The sequence below is a fragment of the Coregonus lavaretus genome (assembly GCF_964263955.1).
Source record: "Coregonus lavaretus genome assembly, chromosome: 27".
Taxonomy (NCBI): domain Eukaryota; kingdom Metazoa; phylum Chordata; class Actinopteri; order Salmoniformes; family Salmonidae; genus Coregonus; species Coregonus lavaretus.
The window spans coordinates 30,168,367-30,192,522 of record NC_140014.1 but is presented as its reverse complement, the minus strand read 5'-3'; the positions used below and the strand labels follow the sequence as shown (position 1 = coordinate 30,192,522).

Genomic DNA, 24,156 nt, shown 5'->3' with positions numbered 1-24,156 from the left:
TGCAGAGGTTATCACAATACAGTACCCCTTGGACGTAAAAAATGAGAAGGCACTGAAAGAGTACAAAAAGTAGCTCCTCATGGACAAGCCAGAGACATTTTTTGCTGACTGCTACAAATATGGGAATGTAAGCAACTTAATCTTCCATACAGATCATCCCCTGGCATGTCGCAGTGCTACATTAACACACTACCCCTCTGTCAAGGGAGGGGGGTTAGAAATGGGTGGAAACTCAGGATACTAGACAACGAGGACTTTGAGTCAGCTAATGTCAACCTGTACAAGTCTGGAAACCCCAAACAGTTTCAGTTGGACTTCCAATGAATCAAAGAGGGAGCGCAGCAGGAGAAGCACTCTCTTGAGGAAGACTCCCCCACCTTGAGTGAGTCAGACCAGACCTCTTCCTTAAACAACCCCACAGACGAGCAACCCCGAGCGGAAAGTCAACCGCCCAGCACAGAGCACTACTCCCTCACTGAAATGAAGGATAAATTCACCCAGCTGGAGGTAAGGCAGGTGGAGCTGGAACAGCAGGTTATTACACTCCAGTCAGCACAGACCAATACAACAGTCCAACACAACAACATCCCCTCAACCAGACCCGGAGAGCTGGAGGGGGATAGAGACATGTGTGCACTCTGGAATGTGGTGAGACAACTTCAACAGGAGAAAGAGCAGGAGCCGAAGAAGGAGGCCCAGCGGCAGGAGAAGATGAGAGCACTAGAGGAGAAGGTGAGAGTGCTGGAGGTGAAGGTGAGAAAGATGACGTGTGACAGAGAGCAACCCATTAGAGAGCTGGCAACCCCCGCAGAGAAGCCAGCAGAACAGCCCACCTCAGATCCTGACCAAAGTCTCGACACCACAGCAGAACAGTCCACACCAGAACCTGACCATAGCCTCGACATCACAGCAGGACAGATACATGGAGAACCCCAAGCCCAAGGGACCCCACGCCCTCCTAGCACCCCCCCTGGCAGCCCCCTGACAGCCCCCCTGACAACCCCCCCACACCCACAAGCCATAGATTGTACTCCTTATGGACTCAAATGGGAAATATATACAGGAAAATAAACGTTTTCCCAAACACAGTGTCTAAACTCGTGTCCAAACACACAGCGCGCCCTAGACCTTCTGTCTGAGGACCAACTAGGGTCACCCAGCCACATAATAATACACACAGGCACAAACGACCTGAGAGCACAGCAGCAAAGGGTGGCCACAGCACTCAAGTGATTAAAAAATCTTCTTCTACTTTCCCCAACGCACAAGTGGTTATCGCCACCCTGCCACCACGAAAAGACTTCAACCCTGCTACCATACAGCGGGTAAACGCAAGTATTTCCCGTGACTGTGCCTCAAAACCAAATGTTTACCTGGCCCACCACTCCACCCTGGACTTTACGACCAGGTCGACCTATACAAGGCAGCAGTGCCCACCTTTGCCAGGACCCTAAAGGACATCGCCCTCAACCGCAGCCCCAACACCTCAAACAGGAGCAACAGATCAACAGACACCCCGCCCAGACCAGCGAGACACTCTCCCAGACCTGCAGACCTAACTCACTCCATTAAATTAATCAAAACAATAACATTTTACATTTGGCTAGAAATTCAAAAGGAAATGATCTCTACAGAGAAAAATGTCCTCCTGGGTGCTACCTATATCCCTCCACTAGAATCCCCATACTTTAATGAAGACAGCATCTCCATCTTAGAGGGGGAGATCAATAATTTCCAGGCCCAGGGACATGTACTAGTCTGTGGCGACCTAAATGCCAGAACTGGACAAGAACCTGACAACCTCAGCACACAGTGTGACAAACACCTCCCTGGAGGTGACAGCATTCCCTCCCCCATATGCCCCCCTAGACACAACTACGACAACATAACCAACAAAAACGGGTCACAACTCCTGCAGCTCTGTCACATGCTGGGTATGTACATAGTCAATGGTAGGCTTCGAGGGGACTCCTACAGTAGGTACACCTATAGCTCATCTCTTGGCAGTAGTACTGTAGACTACTTTATCACTGACCTCAACCCAGTCTCTCAGAGAGTTCACAGTCAGCCCACTGACACCCCTATCAGATCAAAGCAAAATCAGTCTACTTGAACAGGGCAATACTCATCAAAGCCAAAGGAACTGAATAATATTAAGACATGCTAGAGGGAAGGAAAGTAGTGTGGAAACCAACCAAAAAACAATTAGGCAACAACCAATTCAATCCCTTTTAGACAACTTCCTGGACAAAACATTTCACTGTAACAGTGAACGTGTAAACTTGGCAGTAGAAAACCTAAACAGTATATTGGACCTCTCAGCTTCCTTATCAAGTCTAAAAATGTCAGGCAGACAACCTAAGAAAATATACAACAATGACAAATGGTTTGATGAAGAACGCAAAAACCTAAGAAAGACATTTAGAAACCTATCCAACCAAAAACATAGAGACCCAGAAAACCTGAGCCTACGCATTCACTATGGTGAATCACTAAAACAATACAGAAATACAGCAATACAGAAGGAACAGCAATTCATAAATCAGCTCAATGTAATTGAAGAATCCATACAATCTAACTACAGTGCATTCGGAACGGATTCAGACCCCTTGACTTTTTCAACATTTTCTTACGTTACAGCCTTATTCTAAAATTGATTAAATCGTTTTTTTACGCTCATCAATCTACATACTGAAAAAGCAAAAACAGGTTTTTCAAAATCATTGCACATTTATTAAAAATAAAAAACAATCACATTTACATAAGTACTCAGACCCTTAACTCAGTACTTTGTTGAAGCACCTTTGGCAGCGATTATAGCCTCAAGTTTTCTTGGGTATGACGCTACAAGCTTGGCAGACCTGTATTTGGGGAGTTTCTCCCATTCTTCTCTGCAGATCCTTTCAAGCTCTGTCAGGTTGGATGGGGAGCGTCGCTGCACAGCTATTTTCAGGTCTCTCCAGAGATGTTTGATCGGGTTCAAGTCCGGGCTCTGGCCTGGCCACTCAAGGACATTCAGAGACTTGTCCCGAAGCCACTCCTTCGGTGTCTTGCCTGTGTGCTTAGGGTCGTTGTCCTGTTGGAAGGTGAACCTTCGCCCCAGTCTGAGGTCCTGAGCGCTCTGGACCAGGTTTTCATCAAGGATCTCTCTGTACTTTGCTCCGTTCATCTTTCCCTCAATCCTGACTAGTCTCCCAGTCCCTGCCGCTAAAAAACATCCCCACAGCATGATGCTGCCACCACCATGTTTCACCGTAGGGATGGTGCCATGTTTCCTCCAGATGTGACACTTGGCATTCAGGCCAAAGAGTTCAATCTTGGTTTCATCAGACCAGAAAATCTTCTTTCTCATGGTCTAAGAGTCCTTTAGGTGCGTTTTGTCAAACTCCAAGCGGGCTGTCATGTGCCTTTTACTGAGTAATGGTTTCCGTTTGGCCACTCTACCATAAAGGGCTGATTGGTGGAGTGCTGCAGAGATAGTTGTCCTTCTGGAACATTCTCCCATCTCCACAGAGGAACTCTGGAGCTCTATCAGAGTGACCATCGGGTTCTTGGTCACCTCCCTGACCAAGGCCCTTCTCCCCCGATTGCTCAGTTTGGCTGGGTGGCCAGCTCTAGGAAGAGACTAAGTTGTTCCAAACTTCTTCCATTTAAGAATGATGGAGGCCACTGTGCTCTTGGGGACCTTGAATGCTGCAGACATTTTTTGGTACCCTTCCCCAAATCTGTGACTTGACACAATCCTGTCTCGGAGCTCTATGGACAATTCCTTTGACCTGATAGCTTGGTTTTTGCTCTGACATACACTGTCAACTGTGGGACCTTATATAGACAGGTGTGTGCCTTTCCAAATCATGTCCAATCAATTGAATTTACCACAGGTGGACTCCAATCAAGTTGCAGAAACATCTCAACGATGATCAATGGAAACAGGATGCACCTGAGCTCAATTTCGAGTCTGATAGCAAAGGGTCTGAACACTTATGTAAATAAGGCATTTCTGTTTTTTATTTGTAATATATTTGCAAATGGGGTATTATGGGGTATTGTGTGTAGATTGATGAGGAAAAACATTTATTTCATCAATTTTAGAATAAGGCTGTAACGTAACAAAATGTGGAAAAAGTCAAGGGGTCTCAATACTTTCTGAATGCACTGAACTTCTGGGAAAATTGGAACACACTAAACAAACAATAACATGAAGAGCTATCTATCCAAAATGGAGATGTATGGGTAAACCACTTCTCCAATCTTTTTGGCCGTATTACAAAGAACAAACAGCAAAAAAATATACATAATCAAATGCAAATCTTAGAATCAACTATTAAAGACTACCAGAACCCACTGGATTCTCCAATTACATTGAATGAACTACAGGACAAAATACAAACCCTCCAACCCAAAAAGGCCTGTGGTGTTGATGGTATCCTCAATGAAATTATAAAATATACAGACCACAAATTCCAATTGGCTATACTTAAACTCTTTAACATCATCCTTAGCTCTGGCATCTTCCCTAATATTTGGAAACAAGGACTGATCACCCCAATCCACAAAAGTGGAGACAAATTTGACCCCAATAACTACCGTGGGATATGCGTCAACAGCAATCTTGGGAAAATCCTCTGCATTCTCATTAACATCAGACTAGTTCATTTCCTCAGTGAAAACAATATACTGAGCAAATGTCAAATTGGCTTTTTACCAAATTACCATACGACAGACCACATATTCACCCTGCACAGCCTAATTGACAAACAAACAAACAAACCAAAACAAAGGCAAAGTCTTCTCATTCTTTGTTGATTTCAAAAAAAGCTTTTGACTCAATTTGGCATGAGGGTCTGCTATACAAATTGATGGAAAGATGTGTTGGGGGAAAAACATACGACATGATAAAATCCATGTACACAAACAACAAGTGTGCACTCAAAATTGGCAAAAAAACACATACATTTATTTCCACAGGGCAGTGGGGTGAGACAGGGATTCAGTTTAAGCCCCACCCTCTTCAACAAATATATTAACGAATTGGCGAGGGCACTAGAACAGTCTGCAGCAACCGGCCTCACCCTACTAGAATCTGAAGTCAAATGTCTACTGTTTGCTGATGATCTGGTGCTTCTGTCACCAATCAAGGAGGGCCTACAGCAGCACCTAGATCTCCTGAACAGATTCTGTCCGACCTGAGCCTTGACAGTAAATCTCAGTAAGACAAAAATAATTGTGTTCCAAAAAAGGTCCAGTTGCCAGGACCACAAATACAAAATCCATCTAGACACCGTTGCCCTAGAGCACACAAAAAACTATACATACCTCGGCCTAAACATCAGTGCCACAGGTAACTTCCGACAAAGCTGTGAACGATCTGAGACAAGGCAAGAAGGGCCTTCTATGCCATCAAAAGGAACATACAATTCAACATACCAATTAGGATCTGGCTAAAAATACTTGAATCAGTTATAGAACCCATTGCCCTTTATGGTTGTGAGGTCTGGGGTCCGCTCACCAACCAAGAATTCACAAAATGGGACAAACACCAAATTGAGACTGCATGCAGAATTCTGCAAAAATATCCTCAGCGTATAACGATAAACACCAAATAATGCATGCAGAGCAGAATTAGGCCGATACCCGCTAATTATCCAAATTCAGAAAAGAGACGTTAAATTCTATAACCACTTAAAAGGAAGCGATTCCCAAACCTTCCATAACAAAGCCATCACCTACAGAGAGATGAACTTGGAGAATAGTCCCCTAAGCAAGCTGGTCCTGGGGCTCTGTTCACAAACACAAACAGACCCCACAGAGCCCCAGGACAACAACACAATTAGACCCAACCAAATCATGAGAAAACAAAAAGAGAATTACTTGACACAAAAAAACAGAGCAAACTAGAATGCTATTTGGCCCTAAACAGAGAGTACACAGTGGCAGAATACCTGACCAAGGTGACTGACCCAAACTTATGGAAAGCTTTGACTATGTACAGACTCAATGAGCATACCCTTGCTATTGAGAAAGGCCACCATAGGCAGACCTGGCTCTCAAGAGAAGACAGGCTATGTGCACACTGCCCACAAAATGAGGTGGAAACTGAGCTACACTTCCTAACATCCTGCCAAATGTATGACCATATTAGAGACACATATTTCCCTCAGATTACACAGATCCACAAATAATTCAAAAACAAACCCAATTTTGATAAACTTCCTTGTCTACTGGGTGAAATACCAGTGTGCCATCACAGCAGCAAGATTTGTGACCTGTTGCCACAAGAAAAGGGCAACCAGTGAAGAACAAACACCATTGTAAACAACCCATATTTATGTTTATTTATTTTCCCATTTGTACTTTAACTATTTGCACATTCTTACAACACTGTATATATACATAATATGACATTTGAAATGTCTTTATTATAACTTCTGAGTGTAATGTTTACTGTTAATTTATATTGTTTATTTCACTTTTGTTTACTATCTACTTCACTTGCTTTGGCAATGTTAACATATGTTTCCCATGCCAGTAAAGCCCTTAAATTGAATTGAAATTGAATTGAGAGAGAGAGGTACAGGGTGGACAAAGAGATAGAGGTACAGGGGTGGTGGCAGGCAGGCAGGCAGGCAGGTAGTTAGGTAGGTAGGCAGGCAGGCAGGCAGGCAGGTAGTTAGGCAGGCAGGCAGGCAGGCACACAGGCGAGAAGGCAGGAGGGCAGGCAGGCAGACTCTGGAGGAGAGAAAGACCCTAGTGTTCTTCTACTTTGTGATCAGGATCACTTAGCTGCTCCGGGGTTCGGCCCTGCTGCGCTCCAGGGCGATTGTGAGGGAACTAACCTACATCACTCCCTCTCCACACGCTCCAGTTTGCTGCTGTAACTGTTGACTGACTCCAGCAGTTTGACCTGATTTCACAGTTCTCTCTAGGCAAGAACTACCTGGAATAAGTCCACTCACAGGTGATTTTGACATCATAAAAAAATAAATAACATGCTCACATGCCCCCATCACATCCATTGATTTTTAGCTAGCAGTGGCTAAAGTTAACTGAAGTTTGTAATGGCTGTTTAAAGAAAACTGAACCATGGATTACAGTTTCTCCTGGCCCATAGACTATATTCAGGGTGAGGAACCATCTAACATCAAGTTGTAAATTAGTGAACTTCTCCTTTAACATGCATGGACCCATGCATGCACACACTGGCTTAAAACCTTGCTATGAATCATTCCTTAAAGAGGCTTCAATTAGCTGCCAGCTGGAAGACTAGACAAGACTTCTCTATCTCTGAAGTAAAATAAAAGAAAGAAACAAAAGGAGAGGGGGATGGAGACGGAGAGGCAGATAGAGAGAGATGGAGTCTGGAAAGACATCCGTCGATAATGACAGATTACTGTAATTCTGGCTGTCAGGCCCATCGACCGGTGCAACTCACGCCAATCAATAGCTCAGTCCAGTATCGAACCCCGCTCTGCTCCGCGCACACACATACACATGAGATTGGACATGGCAGATGAGAATCGGTTTTCACCCCCCTATTTTTTGCTTTTTTTTCAAGCAGTATTATATATATTTTTGAAAACAGGGGTTAGAGGGTAGATAGAGTATTTAGAGGGTAGATAGAGTATTTAGAGGGTAGATAGAGTATTTAGAGGGTAGATAGAGTATTTAGAGGGTAGATAGAGTATTTAGAGGTGGGGATTTGGAGCATGTGAGCTTGAGTGGTCACCAGAGTCTCACTTTCCAGGAAGATATAAAATAATAATGACTGAAATGGAGAGAAAAGTATAGGTGAAATTACAAATCATTAGCTAGAAGCAAACTGGACTGGAGGGAAAAGTGGTGCTTTTGTACAGATTTGATTTGATTTCTACATAGCATAGAAACTGATGGATGGTTTTCTACTGACTTCAGGCATAAAATACTGAAGCATTAACATTCATATTAACATTATGTTCACTTTGTAACATCGTTACAAACTGCATTATTATCATTGGACAATACTGAAACAATTTGGCAAAAATAAAGATACTTAATGATTTTACTATTCAAAATGATTAACATTAGTGCTAGACAGAGTTCAAAAGCCATGCTATTGGCGATGGTGTGAGTCACCCAAGTGAGGCGAGAGATTAATCGCTACTGAAGCAAATCGCTCTGAATCACTGTTAGGAGACGATTGGCAATGATCACCGTGAGACTCCTGCGGTCTGCTGGAGAAAAATGCTGTCACCACTTTGCACCGAGCAGAATGTGATGCTCTACATGTTGAGAAAATGAGTGCGGGAGGGGATGAGACATCGATAATTATCGAGCGAGAGGGACGCTGTTCTACCATTACGCCTTGTGAGCCTGCAGTGCAGTGAGGAGTTGGTCTGTGTGGCAATCTATCGCACTCCTCAAAACAGTCAGGAGGACAGGAGCAAGTCAACACGACAGGAGCTAAAGCCTGATTCATCCTACATGCCTTCGCCTGTCTCCACAGCAAGGTGATACACACACTCACTCTTTCATACACTTCTACTGATCTCCCTTGCTAGTGCAAAATAACAAGCCCAACAACACGTTAACGTGACAGCCATGGCCATAAGTGAGGAGAGGCATAACAGATCACAGTTACCAAGTGTGTTGTGGTTTTATCTTCCCCCCTACAGGCAGGGTGCTGGGCAGGGCTGTGGTTTATAGAGTACTGCCAGGCCATGGCAGGGAGATGGAGAAGGATACAAGTTCTGGTAGAGGGGGATGAGGGATTTAAGAGCCCTGCTGGCATTGAGGGCCGTGGCCCGGACCATGGTGGGAAGGATCTTCTCATCCACTATGGCTCCATCGAACAGGGGCCCGAAAAACGGGACCTAGAAGGAGAGAGGAGGAGGATAGAGAGAGAAAACAACTCTGTAAGTTACTATTGATTAAATAAAGCCAGAACAATAAGAAACTTTATACAAGTATAACAGTGACAAGTGGTTTTCGTCTATCAGATCCCAGTGAACGCAATGTTCAATGCAATGTTTGTTAATTTTATAAAATAACAAAAACACTATCGTTTCAGTGCCATAATTGACTTTCATAAAAGCCAGACCTCTTTTCTGTCCTTATCTGACCATCTTTCAACATTTCCCCAGACTCTGAAGGGACAGACCCATCTTCTAGCCATATCCATACCACAATTGAATTCTAAGAATCCTGTTGATCCGATTAGTCCGGACATAACTGAGCAGGAAGCAGGAGTGCCGCGAGACATTTGTTTTGATTTTGTTTATATATAAAAATATAACACTGCAGCAGGTATAGCTGTGATATTGTCAATTGTAATTTTTCAAAAAACACAGAAATTTGTATTTTTAGCTTTTAATAAACTCACAAAAATATCCCGAGGGGTTGGAAGCCAGGGTCAGCCACGGTGCGGTGCCCCTGGTGCAGTTTGTGCCTTGCTCAAGGGCACAACGGCAGGAAATGGAATCTAGGATACCTTAATGTCAACGTATGATTAAAACCGATGGGTGAACCCACCTCTGGCTTCTTGAGGATCTGGATGCTGTACATGTGGTTCTTCATGGGGTAGATGATGATGAGGACGTCTCCGAACTCCGTAGGGATGATGCCTCTCCTGTAGTCCCGCGAGTGCTCCGACCACACGATGTGCACCTCGTCATTCCCAAGATGCCTTAGCTAGAGGGACAGAGGTGCGGGAGGAGAGGAGGTGGGAGGGGAGAAGAGGAAAGAGCAAGAGAGCAAGAGGGTGAGTGTACCTGTCCAGTAGTAAATGTTGACTTTTTTTATTGTGTTTAAAAATTCTAGTTAATGTAATTAATTCACATGGCAGAGGATGATTGAACATAGTCACACATTAAAGTAACTGCCCAGTGTTTCCAGATTTCTATGAAATATGACCTATAATTACTAACAATATGAGTGTAATAATGTAAAACATTTGGAACGGAAAACGAAGTATGTTAAAAAGCAGCTTTTCTGTGTTGGAATGGTGTTGGCATACGCAAACAACAGAATTGTGTGGGCGTGGTCATTGAAAGTATGCAAGTAGACCAGTGATTGGCCAGCTCATCACCCCCTACACTTCAGGGAGATGCATGTTCTATGAGGAAATAGCAAACATTTCTGAAACGGTCTATTTGAGATACAAGTTTTTGACTTGTTTTTTCTCCAATTTATGCTTTGGCCACAAATACACTACATGACCAAAAGTATGTGGACAGCTGCTCGTCGAACACATTCCAAAATCATGGGCATTAATATGGAGTTGGTCCCCCCTTTGCTGCTATAACAGCCTCCACTCTTCTGGGAAGGCTTTCCACTATGTGTTGGAACATTGCTGCGGGGACTTGCTTCCATTCAGCCACAAGAGCATTAGTGAGGTCGGGCACTGATGTTGAGCGATTAGGCCTGGCTCGCAGTCGGCATTCCAATTCATCCCAAAGGTGTTCGATGGGGTTGAGGTCAGGGCTCTGTGCAGGCCAGTCAAGTTCTTCCACACCGATCTCGACAAACCATTTCTGTATGGACCTCGCTTTGTGCATGGGGCCACTTCGTGGCTGAGCAGTTATTGCTCCTAGACGTTTCCACTTCAAAATAACAGCACTTACAGTTGACCGGGGCAGCTCTAGCAGGTCAGAAATTTGACGAACTGACTTCTTGGAAAGGTGGCATCCTATGACAGTGCCACGTTGAAAGTCACTGAGCTCTTCAGTAAGGCCATTCTACTGCCAATGTTTGTCTATGGAGATTGCATGGCTGTGTGCTCGATTTTATACACCTGTCAGCAATGGGTGTGGCTGAAATAGCTGAATCCACTCATTTGAAGGGGTGTCCACATACTTTTGTATATATAGTGTACGATTATAGGACGAGTCAACAACTATTTGGATATGAGTAACAGAATATAAACTTTTAAAAGTGAGATTTTCACTGGACAGTTACTTTAAGTGAGAGCCTTGAGATTGGTGTCCCTGATGCAAATTCACTGTCAAAACTCAGGCTGTCTTGGGCGGATTCTCATTCTCTCAGGGCCTGTATTTTTAAAAAAAAGTATCCGAGAAGGAGTGCTGATCTAGGATCAGTTCCTCCCGTCCATATAATCTTTGTCATTGTGATCTAAAAAGCAAAACTGATCCTATATCAGCACTACTTCTCTGAGACTCAATGTGAATACACTGTCCAGGGCTCATCCATTCATCCAGGGCTATCTAACACTGTCACAGTGTCCTGTGTGGGGCATGTAGCGCGAGTTGGCTGTCTAGGACTCCTCCATCCAGGGCCATTCAGCAACGTGTCATTAACCTTGAAGAGTGACAGGCGAGAGGAGCCGCCACCGCCACACGCTGCCTCAGACCACAGCACCCATCAATCTATCTTCCACAGCAAACTCCATCTTCTCAAACTCACTCCATCTTTCTATTGTTCTCTCCATCTTCACTCAATCACTCCGAGGGCCACAGAGAGCCAGGCTGTCACAGGCAGTCCCACAGAGGCCACATCACACTGTCCTGGCCTGGGTTGTGTTCATTCGGTACAAAACTGAAAAAAAACGTACTGAAACAGGAGGGACTACCTGGACTGGATTTACTTTTCCTGTTGTGTGCCCTAATGAACATGACCCTTGCCTGTATAGCACCTCGTTCTCATCCTCCGCTCTCAACCAATAGGAAACTCTCATTCTTTCCTCGCAGCCAATCACAAATTCGAATCCTCATCCATTGCCGAGCAGATAGCTGCTAGCTGCTGCTTGAGCCATCTTTCCTTTAACATTTCACATCAGCAGCCCTCATTCATAAATCCTTGGCCCATAAGACCCAGAGGGTGTGGACGTATTCACAGCCTTCAACCTTCAGTGCGCCTGTCACTGTCCGTTACTAGGTGGGCTGAGGGGAGATGGGGAAAACAACAAACAAATAAATATGCAGGGTGTGTATGTGTGTGTGAGAGTGACTCTGTGTGTGCACGTGCTTCCTTGTGTGTGTATGTGTGTGTGTGTGTGTGTGTGTGAGTGTGTGTCCGTGTGCCTGCTGGCTGCTCTCGCTGGCTGAGCTGACACGCTTTAGTGTCTGGTTAACATGGTTTAGTGTCTATCTGCAGATCGCTCTGTTGGATAGAGCTCCTCCAGCCTCTCCAAATCCAATCAGTTGCTGAGGAGTCATGGTAGAACTTTAACCAGGGGGACAGCCACAGCCAGATCTAATTTGGCTACATTATGGCCATGTGCAGCGCGGACCGCTGAGTGAAGGGGGAGCGGGAGCAACGCTCCAGGCCTCTCAATACGACAGACAGGGTGATGGGTCCCAAATGGCACCCTATTCCCTATATAGTGCACTACTGAGCTCTGGTCAAAGGTAGTGCACTATATAGGGAATAGGGTGCGATTTGGGGAGGCCACCAACACCCGCACGCACAAACATGGCTTTGCTGCCATACATACACAACTAAATTGTAGCAATGAATTATGAGCGGTGAGCGCAGATGCAGAACATGAAGACAGAAAGGCATTTCGGGGGTCTGGAGGGATGAATGAGAGATTTCAGACATGAGATGGGAGGCGGTTATGTGAAATACAGTGGTTAGAATTATTATTTATCTTACAGTCATATCTTAGAGGTCATCTGATGGATTGGATGCATGTTAGTTCACATTATCAGCAGTGTGAGTGAGTGAGTAACCACAAGCAAGCTATCAGTGGCGTTTCAGCTCTTGTTATTAAACCCCTCAAATCAGACTGCGATAAAATCAAATCAAACTTAATTTGTCACATGCGCCGAATACAACAGGTGTAGACCTTACCGTGAAATGCTTACTTACAAGCCCTTAACCAACAATGCCGTTCAAGAAAGAGTTAAGAAAATATTTACCAAATAAACGAAAGTAAAAAATAATAAAAATGTAACACAATAAAATAACAATACCGAGGCTATATAAAAGGCTCAATGTGTGGGGGTCCAGGTTAGTCAAGGTAAGTATTAGCCGTGTAAAAACAAATGGGGGGGGGGTCAATGTAAATAGTCCAGGTGGTCATTTGATTAATTGTTCAGCAGTCTTATGGCTTAGGGGTAGAAAGACACCTCCTCTCTCTAGCCCTCTCACCCAAGCGACTTACAGTTGGTGCATTCATCTTAGGATAGCTAGGTGGGACCATCGATATCCTGGGTGAGACAACCACATATCACAATCCCGTCCTCTACTACTCTAATGTTACAACGAAATGACTACTGCAGCTATCGGCCGACTAAGAAGCTGTGTGTGTATTATTGGCCATCACACAACCGGCCACCTCAATATTCCCCTCCTGTCTGTCTGCATTCATTAATGAGTATGTTATTAGTATTAGCAGCACCTTAGCATCTGGTCATGGCTGTGTATGTGTGTATCGCCCCTGTTGAAGATGTATGCCAGGGGAAGTGAGGGGACAGCTCTAATGATACTTCATTGTTCATCCTGCATCACCGTGGCGATCTATGGCTACAGGCCCCCTGTATCACGGGCCACCCCGGCCTCACAGCCAAACTCATTACAGCTAATGCCCTCTGTTCTCTTATTACATTTCTGCCTGCTTAAAAATAATACCAAGACAGATGGACATTTGTAGAAGAGGAGAAAAACAAGGGAGAGAGGTGATGTCTATTTTAGGTTAAGAGTGACAGAGAGAGGTAGGGGGAAAGAGAGAGATGCTAGCATGTTCCAAAGGGAAAGAGAGAGAGATGCTAACATGTTCCAAAGGGAAAGAGAGAGAGATGCTAACATGTTCCAAAGGGAAAGAGAGAGGGGGCAGAATGAGGTGAGATAAATAAAGAAGAGATAGGAGAAAGGGCTTCATGAGAGAGAGGGATAAAGGGAACCATTCAAGGTGAGAATATATTTTCTCCCACATTGCCCCTGTAGATGGAGGGAGATGGAAGCTCCTCTCGTCTTCTGTAGCAACCCATTGCCCCTGTAGCTGGGGGGAGATGGAAGCTCCTCTCGTCTTCTGTAGCAACCCATTGCCCCTGTAGCTGGGGGGAGATGGAAGCTCCTCTCATCTTCTGTAGCAACCCATTGCCCCTGTAGCTGGGGGGAGATGGAAGCTCCTCTCGTCTTCTGTAGCAACCCATTGCCCCTGTAGCTGGGGGGAGATGGAAGCTCCTCTCGTCTTCTGTAGCAACCCATTGCCCCTGTAGCTGGGGGGAGATGGAAGCTCCTCTCGTCTTCTGTAGCAACCCATTGTCCCTGTAGCTGGGGGGAGATGGAAGCTCCTCTCGTCTTCTGTAGCAACCCATTGTCCCTGTAGCTGGGGGGAGATGGAAGCTCCTCTCGTCTTCTGTAGCAACCCATTGTCCCTGTAGCTGGGGGGAGATGGAAGCTCCTCTCATCTTCTGTAGCAACCCATTGCCCCTGTAGCTGGGGGGAGATGGAAGCTCCTCTCGTCTCCTGTAGCAACCCATTGCCCCTGTAGCTGGAGGGAGATGGAAGCTCCTCTCGTCTACATTAGCAAAACATGGCATGTTTCTCTGTGGGGCTCAAGTCCACACAAAAACAGCTCTCTGCAGGTAGAAATGTGACCCACCTGAGAGAGCTGGACATAATGGTTTAGTAGTGGACTGAACAGAAAGGTCAGAGTGTATTTTTGTTCCGCATTGTATGAGTTGAGGGGTACAGAGAATCACTACAGAGTGGTGTGTATGTGTGAGAGAGAGCAGACATTGGGTCTCTCTCTCCAGGGGAGCAGTGGTCATCTAAAAAGGCAACACAGAATAACCTACCCCCTGCTGACTGGATGAAAGGGAGTGAGAGGGACACAGACATACATGGTGTGTGTATCTCAATAAAAGAGCATAACAGGGTTGCAGTCAGACATTACTTTTTTCACACAGACACCAACTGCCGTTCCTAGAACACCACAACATACCTTTTTGGTGAGTGAGTCGTCTGAGTCGGGGGGCATCCGTGTGGAGACGTGGTACATGACCTCGACGGTGGAGGTGGCGAAGTAAGGCGTGGTCAGACCAGTGCTCTTGTTCCTCTGAAGACCTCCCATGAAGCCACAGTGACTGGTCAAGTTCACCTGGAATATAGGAAAATGGATCATCAAACTTACATAAGATACACCAACTCAAGGAGTGGGCCAACAAAGTGTTTTCAGTGTTCTAAATCAGGCACAGAAAAAATAAACTCCCTTTTTAAGGACCCTGTCTTTCAAAGATAATTCGTAAAAATCAAAATAACTTCACAGATCTTCATTGTAAAGGGTTTAAACACTGTTTCCCATGCTTGTTCAATGAACCATAAACAATTAATGAACATGCACCTGTGGAACGGTCGTTAAGACACTAACAGCTTACAGACGGAAGGCAATTAAGGTAACAGTTATGAAAACGTAGGCCTTTCTACTGACTGAAAAACACCAAAAGAAAGATGCCCAGGGTCCCTGCTCATCTGCGTGAACGTGCCTTAGGCATGCTGCAAGGAGGCATGAGGACTGCCAGGGCAATAAATTGCAATGTCCGTACTGTGAGACGCCTAAGACAGCGCTACAGGGAGACAGGACGGACAGCTGATCGTCCTCGCAGTGGCAGACCACGTGTAACAACACCTGCACAGGATCGGTACATCCGAACATCACACCTGCAGGACAGGTACAGGATGGCAACAACAACTGCCCGAGTTACACCAGGAATGCACAATCCCGCCATCAGTGCTCAGACTGTCCTCAATAGGCTGAGAGAGGCTGGACTGAGGGCTTGTAGGCCTGTTGTAAGGCAGGTCCTCACCAGACCTCACCGGCAACAACGCCGCCTATGGGCACAAACCCACCATCGCTGGACCAGACAGGACTGGCAAAAAGTGCTCCTCACTGACGAGTCACAGTTTTGTCTCACCAGGGGTGATGGTCGGAATTCGCGTTTATCGCTGAAGGAATGAGCGTTACACCAAGGCCTGTACTCTGGAGCGGGATCGATTTGGAGGTGGAGGGTCCGTCATGGTCTGGGGTGGTGTGTCACAGCATCATCGGACTGAGCTTGTTGTCATTGCAGGCAATCTCAACGCTGTGCGTTACATGCGGTACCCTTCCTGCAGGCTCATCCTGACATGACCTCCAGCATGACAATGCCACCAGCCATACTGCTTGTTCTGTGAGTGATTTCCTGCAAGACAGGAATGTCAGTGTTCTGCCATGGCCAGCGAAGAGCCCGGATCTCAATCCCATTCAGCACGTCTGGGACCTGTTAGATCGGAGGGTGACAGCTAGGGCCATTCCCCCCAGAAATGTCCGGGAACTTGCAGGTGCATTGGTGGAAGAGTGGGGTAACATCTCACAGCAAGAACTGGCAAATCTGGTGCAGTCCATGAGGAGGAGATGCACTGCAGTACTTAATGCAGCTGGTAGCCACACCAGATACTGACTGTTACTGTTACCCCCCCCCCCTTGTTCAGGGACACATTATTCAATTTCTGTTAGTCACATGTTGTGGAACTTGTTCAATTTATGTCTCAGTTGTTGAATCTTGTTATGTTCATACAAATATTTACACATGTTAAGTTTGCTGAAAATAAACGCAGTTGACAGTGAGAGGACGTTTCATTTTTTGCTGAGTTTATAACTCAATACTAATATAACTCAACAATAACTCACTAATGAATACTTGACTAAATAAACCAGGTAACCACATAAGGCTTATCAGTAAGAGTATGTGTTGTGTATATACACTGAGTATACAAAACATTAAGAACACCTGCTCTTTCCATGACATAGACTGACCAGGTGAATCCAGGTGAAAGCTATGATCCCTTATTGATGTCACCTGTTAAATCCACTTCAAATCAGTGTAGATGAAGGGGAGGAGACAGATTAAAGAAGGATTTTTAAGCCTTGAGACAATTGAGAAATGAGGGTGAATGGGCAAGACAAAAGATTTAAGCGCCTTTGAACGGGGTATGGTAGTAGGTGACGGGCGCACCGGTTTGTGTCAAGACCTGCAATGCTGCTGGGTTTTTCACACTCAACAGTTTCCTGTGTGTATCAAGAATGGTCCACCACCCAAAGGACATCCAGCCAACTTGACACAACTGTGGGAAGCATTGGAGTCAATATGGGCCAGCATCCCTGTGGAATGCTTTCGACACCTTGTAGAGTCCATGACCCGACGAATTGAGACTGTTCTGAGGGCAAAAGGGGGGTGCAACTTAATATTAGGAAGGTGTTCCTAATGTTTTGTACACTCAGTGTACAGAGATGCTGAAAGTTGTATTGGAGAGAGAGGAGTCCGTCTTACCTCCCAGCCCAGCCCAGAGACAAAGTCCTCGTAAGCCTGACTCCCCCTGGTGTTACACAGGATAGAGTGCTTGTCCTCCTGCCCTTCCGCCACGTAAAACACAGCTATTTTGTGTGTCTCTCGACTAGAGGAAAAGATGGGGAATGAGAGAAAAGATAAGGAACAAGATGAGAAATATAAGGACACATTTTTGTTGTTCTATAAGTAAAACAGTCTGAGGAATAAGAACCACTAACATACCACTGCCTGGAGTCGAGGTTCTTCAGCTCTCTAAGCAGCTTCTCGTTCTTCTTCAGGAGATGGAAGTTGCTCCTATAACAGAAAACAACAACAAGTGTATAAGCCACTGGCATAAAGAATTGTGACATAGATTCTACATAGCCTACAGATTCTATTTACAACACAGTGATGTCTTGGAAAATATTCTAAAGTATTCGGAAGCTTGACTGCAACAAGACACTGAGAATGGACAATAAAGTATAAATGTTATTATATTCACAACAACAACAACATTACCCAGGCCTGTCCTCACTCCCTGACAGTGATCAGGTGATTAGGTCTATACTGCACAGATATTCACTAAGTAGCCCGCAGACTTCTCCCTCCGCCTGCCGCAGACTACCTCTCCATCATTAGCAGGCCCACATGCCTAATTGGCCACCTCTTTGTTTTTGTCACAGCATTTCCTGGAACATTAGACCAATCGAGTCAAACCACAGCCAAACAAGATGGCATGCAGTGGTGGCAGGAACTCTGGGAAATAAATACAAAATCATCACTCACAGGATTTAGCTAAAAACACGAATACACTGCAACTTTATAGCAAGCGATGGACAGATAGAGATGCAATCATAATATCCTGAGAAATAAATAAGCTTATATGTTAGTTACCGCCCCGGTGTAACGACATGAAAGATCTGAACCTTTAAAACGTTGCCTTATTTTCCCCAATCTGGAGTTTGAACATTAGCCGCTTAGGCCTCGTCAAGTTCGAACAGAGGGGACGACGACGACTCATGTAAAAGCCACGACTACTTTAAAAAAAAAAAAGTGTTTCATGGTGTTTTTCCTCCTCCCTCTCACCATTTGAGTATGGCCCTCTTTATTAGCTTGTTACAATGTAACAGTCTTAATTTTCTCCATTGAAAGAGCCATTTCAAAAGGCGGCAAGCAGGAACAGCATTAAAGGCCAATATTACTCAGTGCACACACGCTCGCCCACGGACACCGAGCGAATTGCAATGCCTTAGTCTCTGACAAATAATACATGCGGTATGAATGTCAGAAGAAGGAGAGCGAGCAAGAGAGAACGAGAGAAAGAGAAATAAAGAGAAAAAGAAAGAGCGAAGCAGGACAATGGCTCATTAAAGGCTATCCTCCTGACTCCTTTCTGCTCCCTCAGTAATGGAGGAAAATGTACTTACTACGACTGTGATATGTGGTTGTGTCACCTAGCTATCTTAAGATGAAAGCACTAATGGTTAGTCGCTCTGGATAAGAGCATCTGCTAAATGACTAAAATGTAAAATGCAGTCCCTCCAGGGTTTCACTGGGATTCTTTTTTGATTTTCTTTTTTATATATACATTTGTCCACAAAAAATGCTTGATTTTGCTGTGGCAATTCTGACATTTTGCATGGCAATATGCGATGATTTTGTCCAATTTGTCGCAAAAATGCGCTGATGAGGCAAGACATTTCTTGACCTATGGCTTGATTTAACCATATTATGCGGTATAATGTGCAGTGATTGGTTGAAATGGCAAGCCCTCATTTTGTACTGCTGTGATGGGTCAGTTTTATGCGATAATATTGCGATGATTTGACAGTTTTATGTGGAAATGTTGCGGTGACTGGTCAAATTTGCAAGCCCTGCGATCACAGAATTCGGAATCCTGGAGGGACTGAAAATGTCAACTGTACCAACGCTACAGCGGCAGGGCTTTGAAAAGTCTCTCTGTGTTTGTGTTTGTGTCCTTTTATTCTTTATTTGCATGATGTGAGTAGGCGAATATACTGAACAAAAATATACAATGCAACATGCAACAATTGCAAATATTTTACTGAGTTACAGTTCATATAAGAAAATCTGTCAATTGAAATTAATTCATTAGACCCTAGTCTATGGATTTCACATGACTGGGAATACAGATCACTTTTTAAAAAGGTAGGGGTGAGCTGAAGTTGCTGGATATTGGCGGGAACTGGAACACGCTGTCGTACACGTCGATCCAGAGCATCCCAAACATGCTCAATGGGTGACATGTCTGGAGAATATGCAGGCAATGGAAGAACAGGGACATTTTCAGCTTACAGGAATTGTGTACAGATCCTTGCGACACGGGGCAGTGCATTATCATGCTGAAACATGAGGTGATGGCGGCATATGAATGGCAACACAATGGGCCTCAGGAGCTCGTCACGGTATCTCTGTGCATTCAAATTGCCATCGATAAAATGCAATTGTGTTCGATGTCGTAGCTTATGCCTGCCCATACCATAACCCACCGCCACCATGAGGCACTCTGTTCACAACGTTGACATCAGCAAACCACTCGCCCACACAACGCCATACACGTGGTCTGAGGTTGTGAGGCCGGTTGGACGTACTGCCAAATTCTCTAAAGCGACGTTTAAGGCAGTTATACATTTTAAAAACATTACAATACATTCATAGCAGATTTCACAACATATTAAGTGTGTGCCCTCAGGCCTCTACTCAACTACCACATATCTATAACACAAAATCCATGTGTACATGTGTGTATAGTGCGTATGTTATCATGTGTTTGCATGCAAGTGTCTATGTTTGTGTTGCTTCACAGTCCCCGCTGTTCCATAAGGTGTATTTGTATCTGTTTTTTAAATCTAATTTTACTGCTTGAGTTACTTGATGTGGAATAGAGTTCCATGTAGTCATGGCTCTATGTAGTACTGTGCGCCTCCCATAGTCTGTTCTTGACTTGGGGACTGTGAAGAGACCTCTGGTGGCATATCTTCTGGGGTATGCATGGGTGTCCGAGCTGTGTGCCAGTAGTTCGAACAGACAGCTCAGTGCATTCAACATGTCAATACCTCTCACAAATATCCACAGGGATTTAACAGTTTTTACAGTCATTTTCTTAATGGGTGCATGCTTATTAGTAACTGGGATAAGCAATTTCATAAATGTGTCAAGTGCAGCGTCTGGTTGCTCGTCATTACACACCACAGACCAACAAATATTATTCACATCAACAACATAGGAATCACTACAAAATGTATTGTATGACCTCTTATACACAATATTAGGCCCAGCCTTTGGAACTTTGGTTTTCCTAGATATGGCTACTATATTGTGATCACTACATCCAATGGATTTGGATACTGCTTTCAAACAAATTTCTGCAGCATTAGTAAACATATGATCAATACATCTTGATGATTTAATTTCTGTACTGTTTGTGACTACCCTGGTAGGTTGATTGATAACCTGAACCAGGTTACAGGCACCAGTTACAGTTTGAAGCTTTCTCTTGAGTGGGCAGCCTGAAGAAAGCCAGTCAATATTTAAATCACCCAGAAAGTATACCTCGCTATTGATATCAGATATACACTGCTCAAAAAAATTAAGGGAACACAAAAATAACACATCCTAGATCTGAATGAATGAAATAATCTTATTAAATACTTTTTTCTTTACATAGTTGAATGTGCTGACAACAAAATCACACAAAAATTATCAATGGAAATCAAATTTATCAACCCATGGAGGTCTGGATTTGGAGTCACCCTCAAAATTAAAGTGGAAAACCACAATACAGGCTGATCCAACTTTGATGTAATGTCCTTAAAACAAGTCAAAATGAGGCTCAGTAGTGTGTGTGGCCTCCACGTGCCTGTATGACCTCCCTATAACGCCTGGGCATGCTCCTGATGAGGTGGCGGATGGTCTCTTGAGGGATCTCCTCCCAGACCTGGACTAAAGCATCCGCCAACTCCTGGACAGTCTGTGGTGCAACGTGGCGTTGGTGGATGGAGCGAGACATGATGTCCCAGATGTGCTCAATTGGATTCAGGTCTGGGGAACGGGCGGGCCAGTCCATAGCATCAATGCCTTCATCTTGCAGGAACTGCTTACACACTCCAGCCACATGAGGTCTAGCATTGTCTTGCATTAGGAGGAACCCAGGGCCAACCGCACCAGCATATAGTCTCACAAGGGGTCTGAGGATCTCATCTCGGTACCTAATGGCAGTCAGGCTACCTCTGGCAAGCACATGGAGGGCTGTGCGGCCCCCCAAAGAAATGCCACCCCACACCATGACTGACCCACCGCCAAACCAGTCATGCTGGAGGATGTTGCAGGCAGCAGAACGTTCTCCACGGCGTCTCCAGACTCTGTCACGTCTGTCACATGTGCTCAGTGTGAACCTGCTTTCATCTGTGAAGAGCACAGGGCACCAGTGGCGAATTTGCCAATCTTGGTGTTCTCTGGCAAATGCCAAACGTCCTGCACGGTGTTGGGCTGTAAGCACAACCCCCACCTGTGGACGTCGGGCCCTCATACCACCCTCATGGAGTCTGTTTCTGACCGTTTGAGCAGACACATGCACATTTGTGGCCTGCTGAAGGTCATTTTGCAGGGCTCTGACAGTGCTCCTCCTGCTCCTCCTTGCACAAAGGCGGAGGTAGCAGTCCTGCTGCTGGGTTGTTGCCCTCCTACGGCCTCCTCCACGTCTCCTGATGTACTGGCCTGTCTCCTGGTAGCGCCTCCATGCTCTGGACACTACGCTGACAGACACAGCAAACCTTCTTGCCACAGCTCGCATTGATGTGCCATCCTGGATGAGCTGCACTACCTGAGCCACTTGTGTGGGTTGTAGACTCCGTCTCATGCTACCACTAGAGTGAAAGCACCGCCAGCATTCAAAAGTGACCAAAACATCAGCCAGGAAGCATAGGAACTGAGAAGTGGTCTGTGGTCACCACCTGCAAAACCAGTCCTTTATTGGGGGTGTCTTGCTAATTGCCTATAATTTCCACCTGTTGTCTATTCCATTTGCACAACAGCATGTGACATTTATTGTCAATCAGTGTTGCTTCCTAAGTGGACAGTTTGATTTCACAGAAGTGTGATTGACTTGGAGTTACATTGTGTTGTTTAAGTGTTCCCTTAATTTTTTTGAGCAGTGTATTATCAAGCATTTCACATGTTATCCAGATAGTGACTGTTAGCACTTGGTGGTCTATAGCAGCTTCCCACCAGAATGGGCTTTAGGTGAGGCAGGTGAACCTGTAGCCATATTACTTCAACAGTATTTAACATGAGATCCTCTCTAAGCTTTACAGGAATGTGGTTCTGAATGTAGACCACAACACCGCCCCAATTGGCATTTCTGTCTTTTCTGTAAATGTTATAACCTCATATTGCTACCACAGTATCATCAAAGGTATTATCTAAGTGAGTTTCAGAGATTGTCACAATATGAATGTCATCTGTTACTAGCAATTTATTGATTTAATGAACCTTGTTTCTTAAGCTACATATGTTAACATGGGATATTTTTAACACTTTTCTGGGATGCTTGATTCTTTTTCTTGCTTTACTGGGAAGCTAAGCAGAGGTAGACATACTCGGGCTATTTTTAGTAGTGCTGGGTGAGCTGCACACAGTGGACTTCCTACTAGGGCACAACACCTCAGTGCTAACAGTATTACTCTGGTTCATAGGCATATGAGTACTGTATACAATAGCTGTAGGATGTGATACGCAGTTTCCATTTAGCCCAATTAATTCTCATCATTAAAGTTCCAGCCTCCATCTCTAGTAATACAATTAGATAATACTTCAAAGACATCAATGAAAAAAGCCACCAGAAATAGCTGCTTCAGGAAATGGATTTACGCAAAGTAATATAAGTGAAGTGTGGTGATAATGAGGTGGATGAGATGACCATATGAGTGAGTGAGTGAGTGAGTGAGAGAGAAAGAAAGAAATAGAGAGAGAAAGAGATGCGGACGGACTAGCTACTCTAAGCTGATTATACTAAATCTCACTGACGGGCTGAGAGACAAACAAGGCTGGCGGTAGCAGTGACACATGGTGCATCCCCCCCCCCACCATTTGAATATAGCACAGCACCAAGAACAAGCTGAAGTTAAATCATCACATACCCATTTTCTACAAGAGTCTACTGGATCTCTTCAAATGTGCCAGTTCTGTGAACAATAGGCTACCTGCAGAATTAGCTATTTTTCCATAAAAACCGTAGACTATGATTTTGGTCATGTTCAGTAGGGCACACCGTAGCAAAGCGTTTCCAAACTGAAAATGGGCTTTTCATATTGAACAAGTTTGGGTAATACGGTGCCTTCAGAAAGTATTCAAACCCCTCTACTTTTTCCACATTTTGTTGTGTTACAGCCTGAATTTAAAATTGATTAAATTGAGATTTGTGTCACTGGCAGATACACAATACCCCATAATGTCAAAGTGGAATTATGTTTTTACTCACTCTGTGTGCAATAATAGTGTTTAACATGATATCACACACACACAATTATCTGTTAGGTCCCTCAGTCGAGCAGTGAATTTCAAACACAGATTCAACCACAAAGACCAGGGAGGTTTTCCAATGCCTCGCAAAAAGGGCTACCTATTTGCAGATAGATAACATTTTTAAAAAGCAGACATTGAATATCACGTTTAGCATATTAAAGTTATTAATTACACTTTGAATGGTGTATTAATACACCCAGTGACTACAAAGTTACAGTCCATTCGGAAAGTATTCAGACCCCTTGACTTTTTCCACATTTTCTAAGTTACAGCCTTATACTAAAATTGACTAAATCGTTTTTTTCCCCCTCATCAATCTACACACAATATGAGATAATACCTCATAATGAAAAAGCAAAAACTGGTT

General features: G+C 44.5%; 1 protein-coding gene across 1 annotated transcript in view; it reads right to left on the bottom strand.

Annotated features, from left to right (window-relative positions):
* Positions 1–24,156, bottom strand: part of ralgapa1 (Ral GTPase activating protein catalytic subunit alpha 1) — a 108,311-nt gene that overhangs the window by 23,057 nt on the left and 61,098 nt on the right. The window contains exons 35-39 of the mRNA XM_084144627.1: positions 17,490–17,561; positions 17,250–17,373; positions 14,885–15,040; positions 9,508–9,666; positions 8,722–8,849 (exon numbers count right to left, since the gene is read on the bottom strand). Of these exons, the coding sequence (XP_084000753.1) occupies positions 8,722–8,849; positions 9,508–9,666; positions 14,885–15,040; positions 17,250–17,373; positions 17,490–17,561 (639 nt within the window). The remainder of the gene's footprint in view (positions 1–8,721; positions 8,850–9,507; positions 9,667–14,884; positions 15,041–17,249; positions 17,374–17,489; positions 17,562–24,156) is intronic.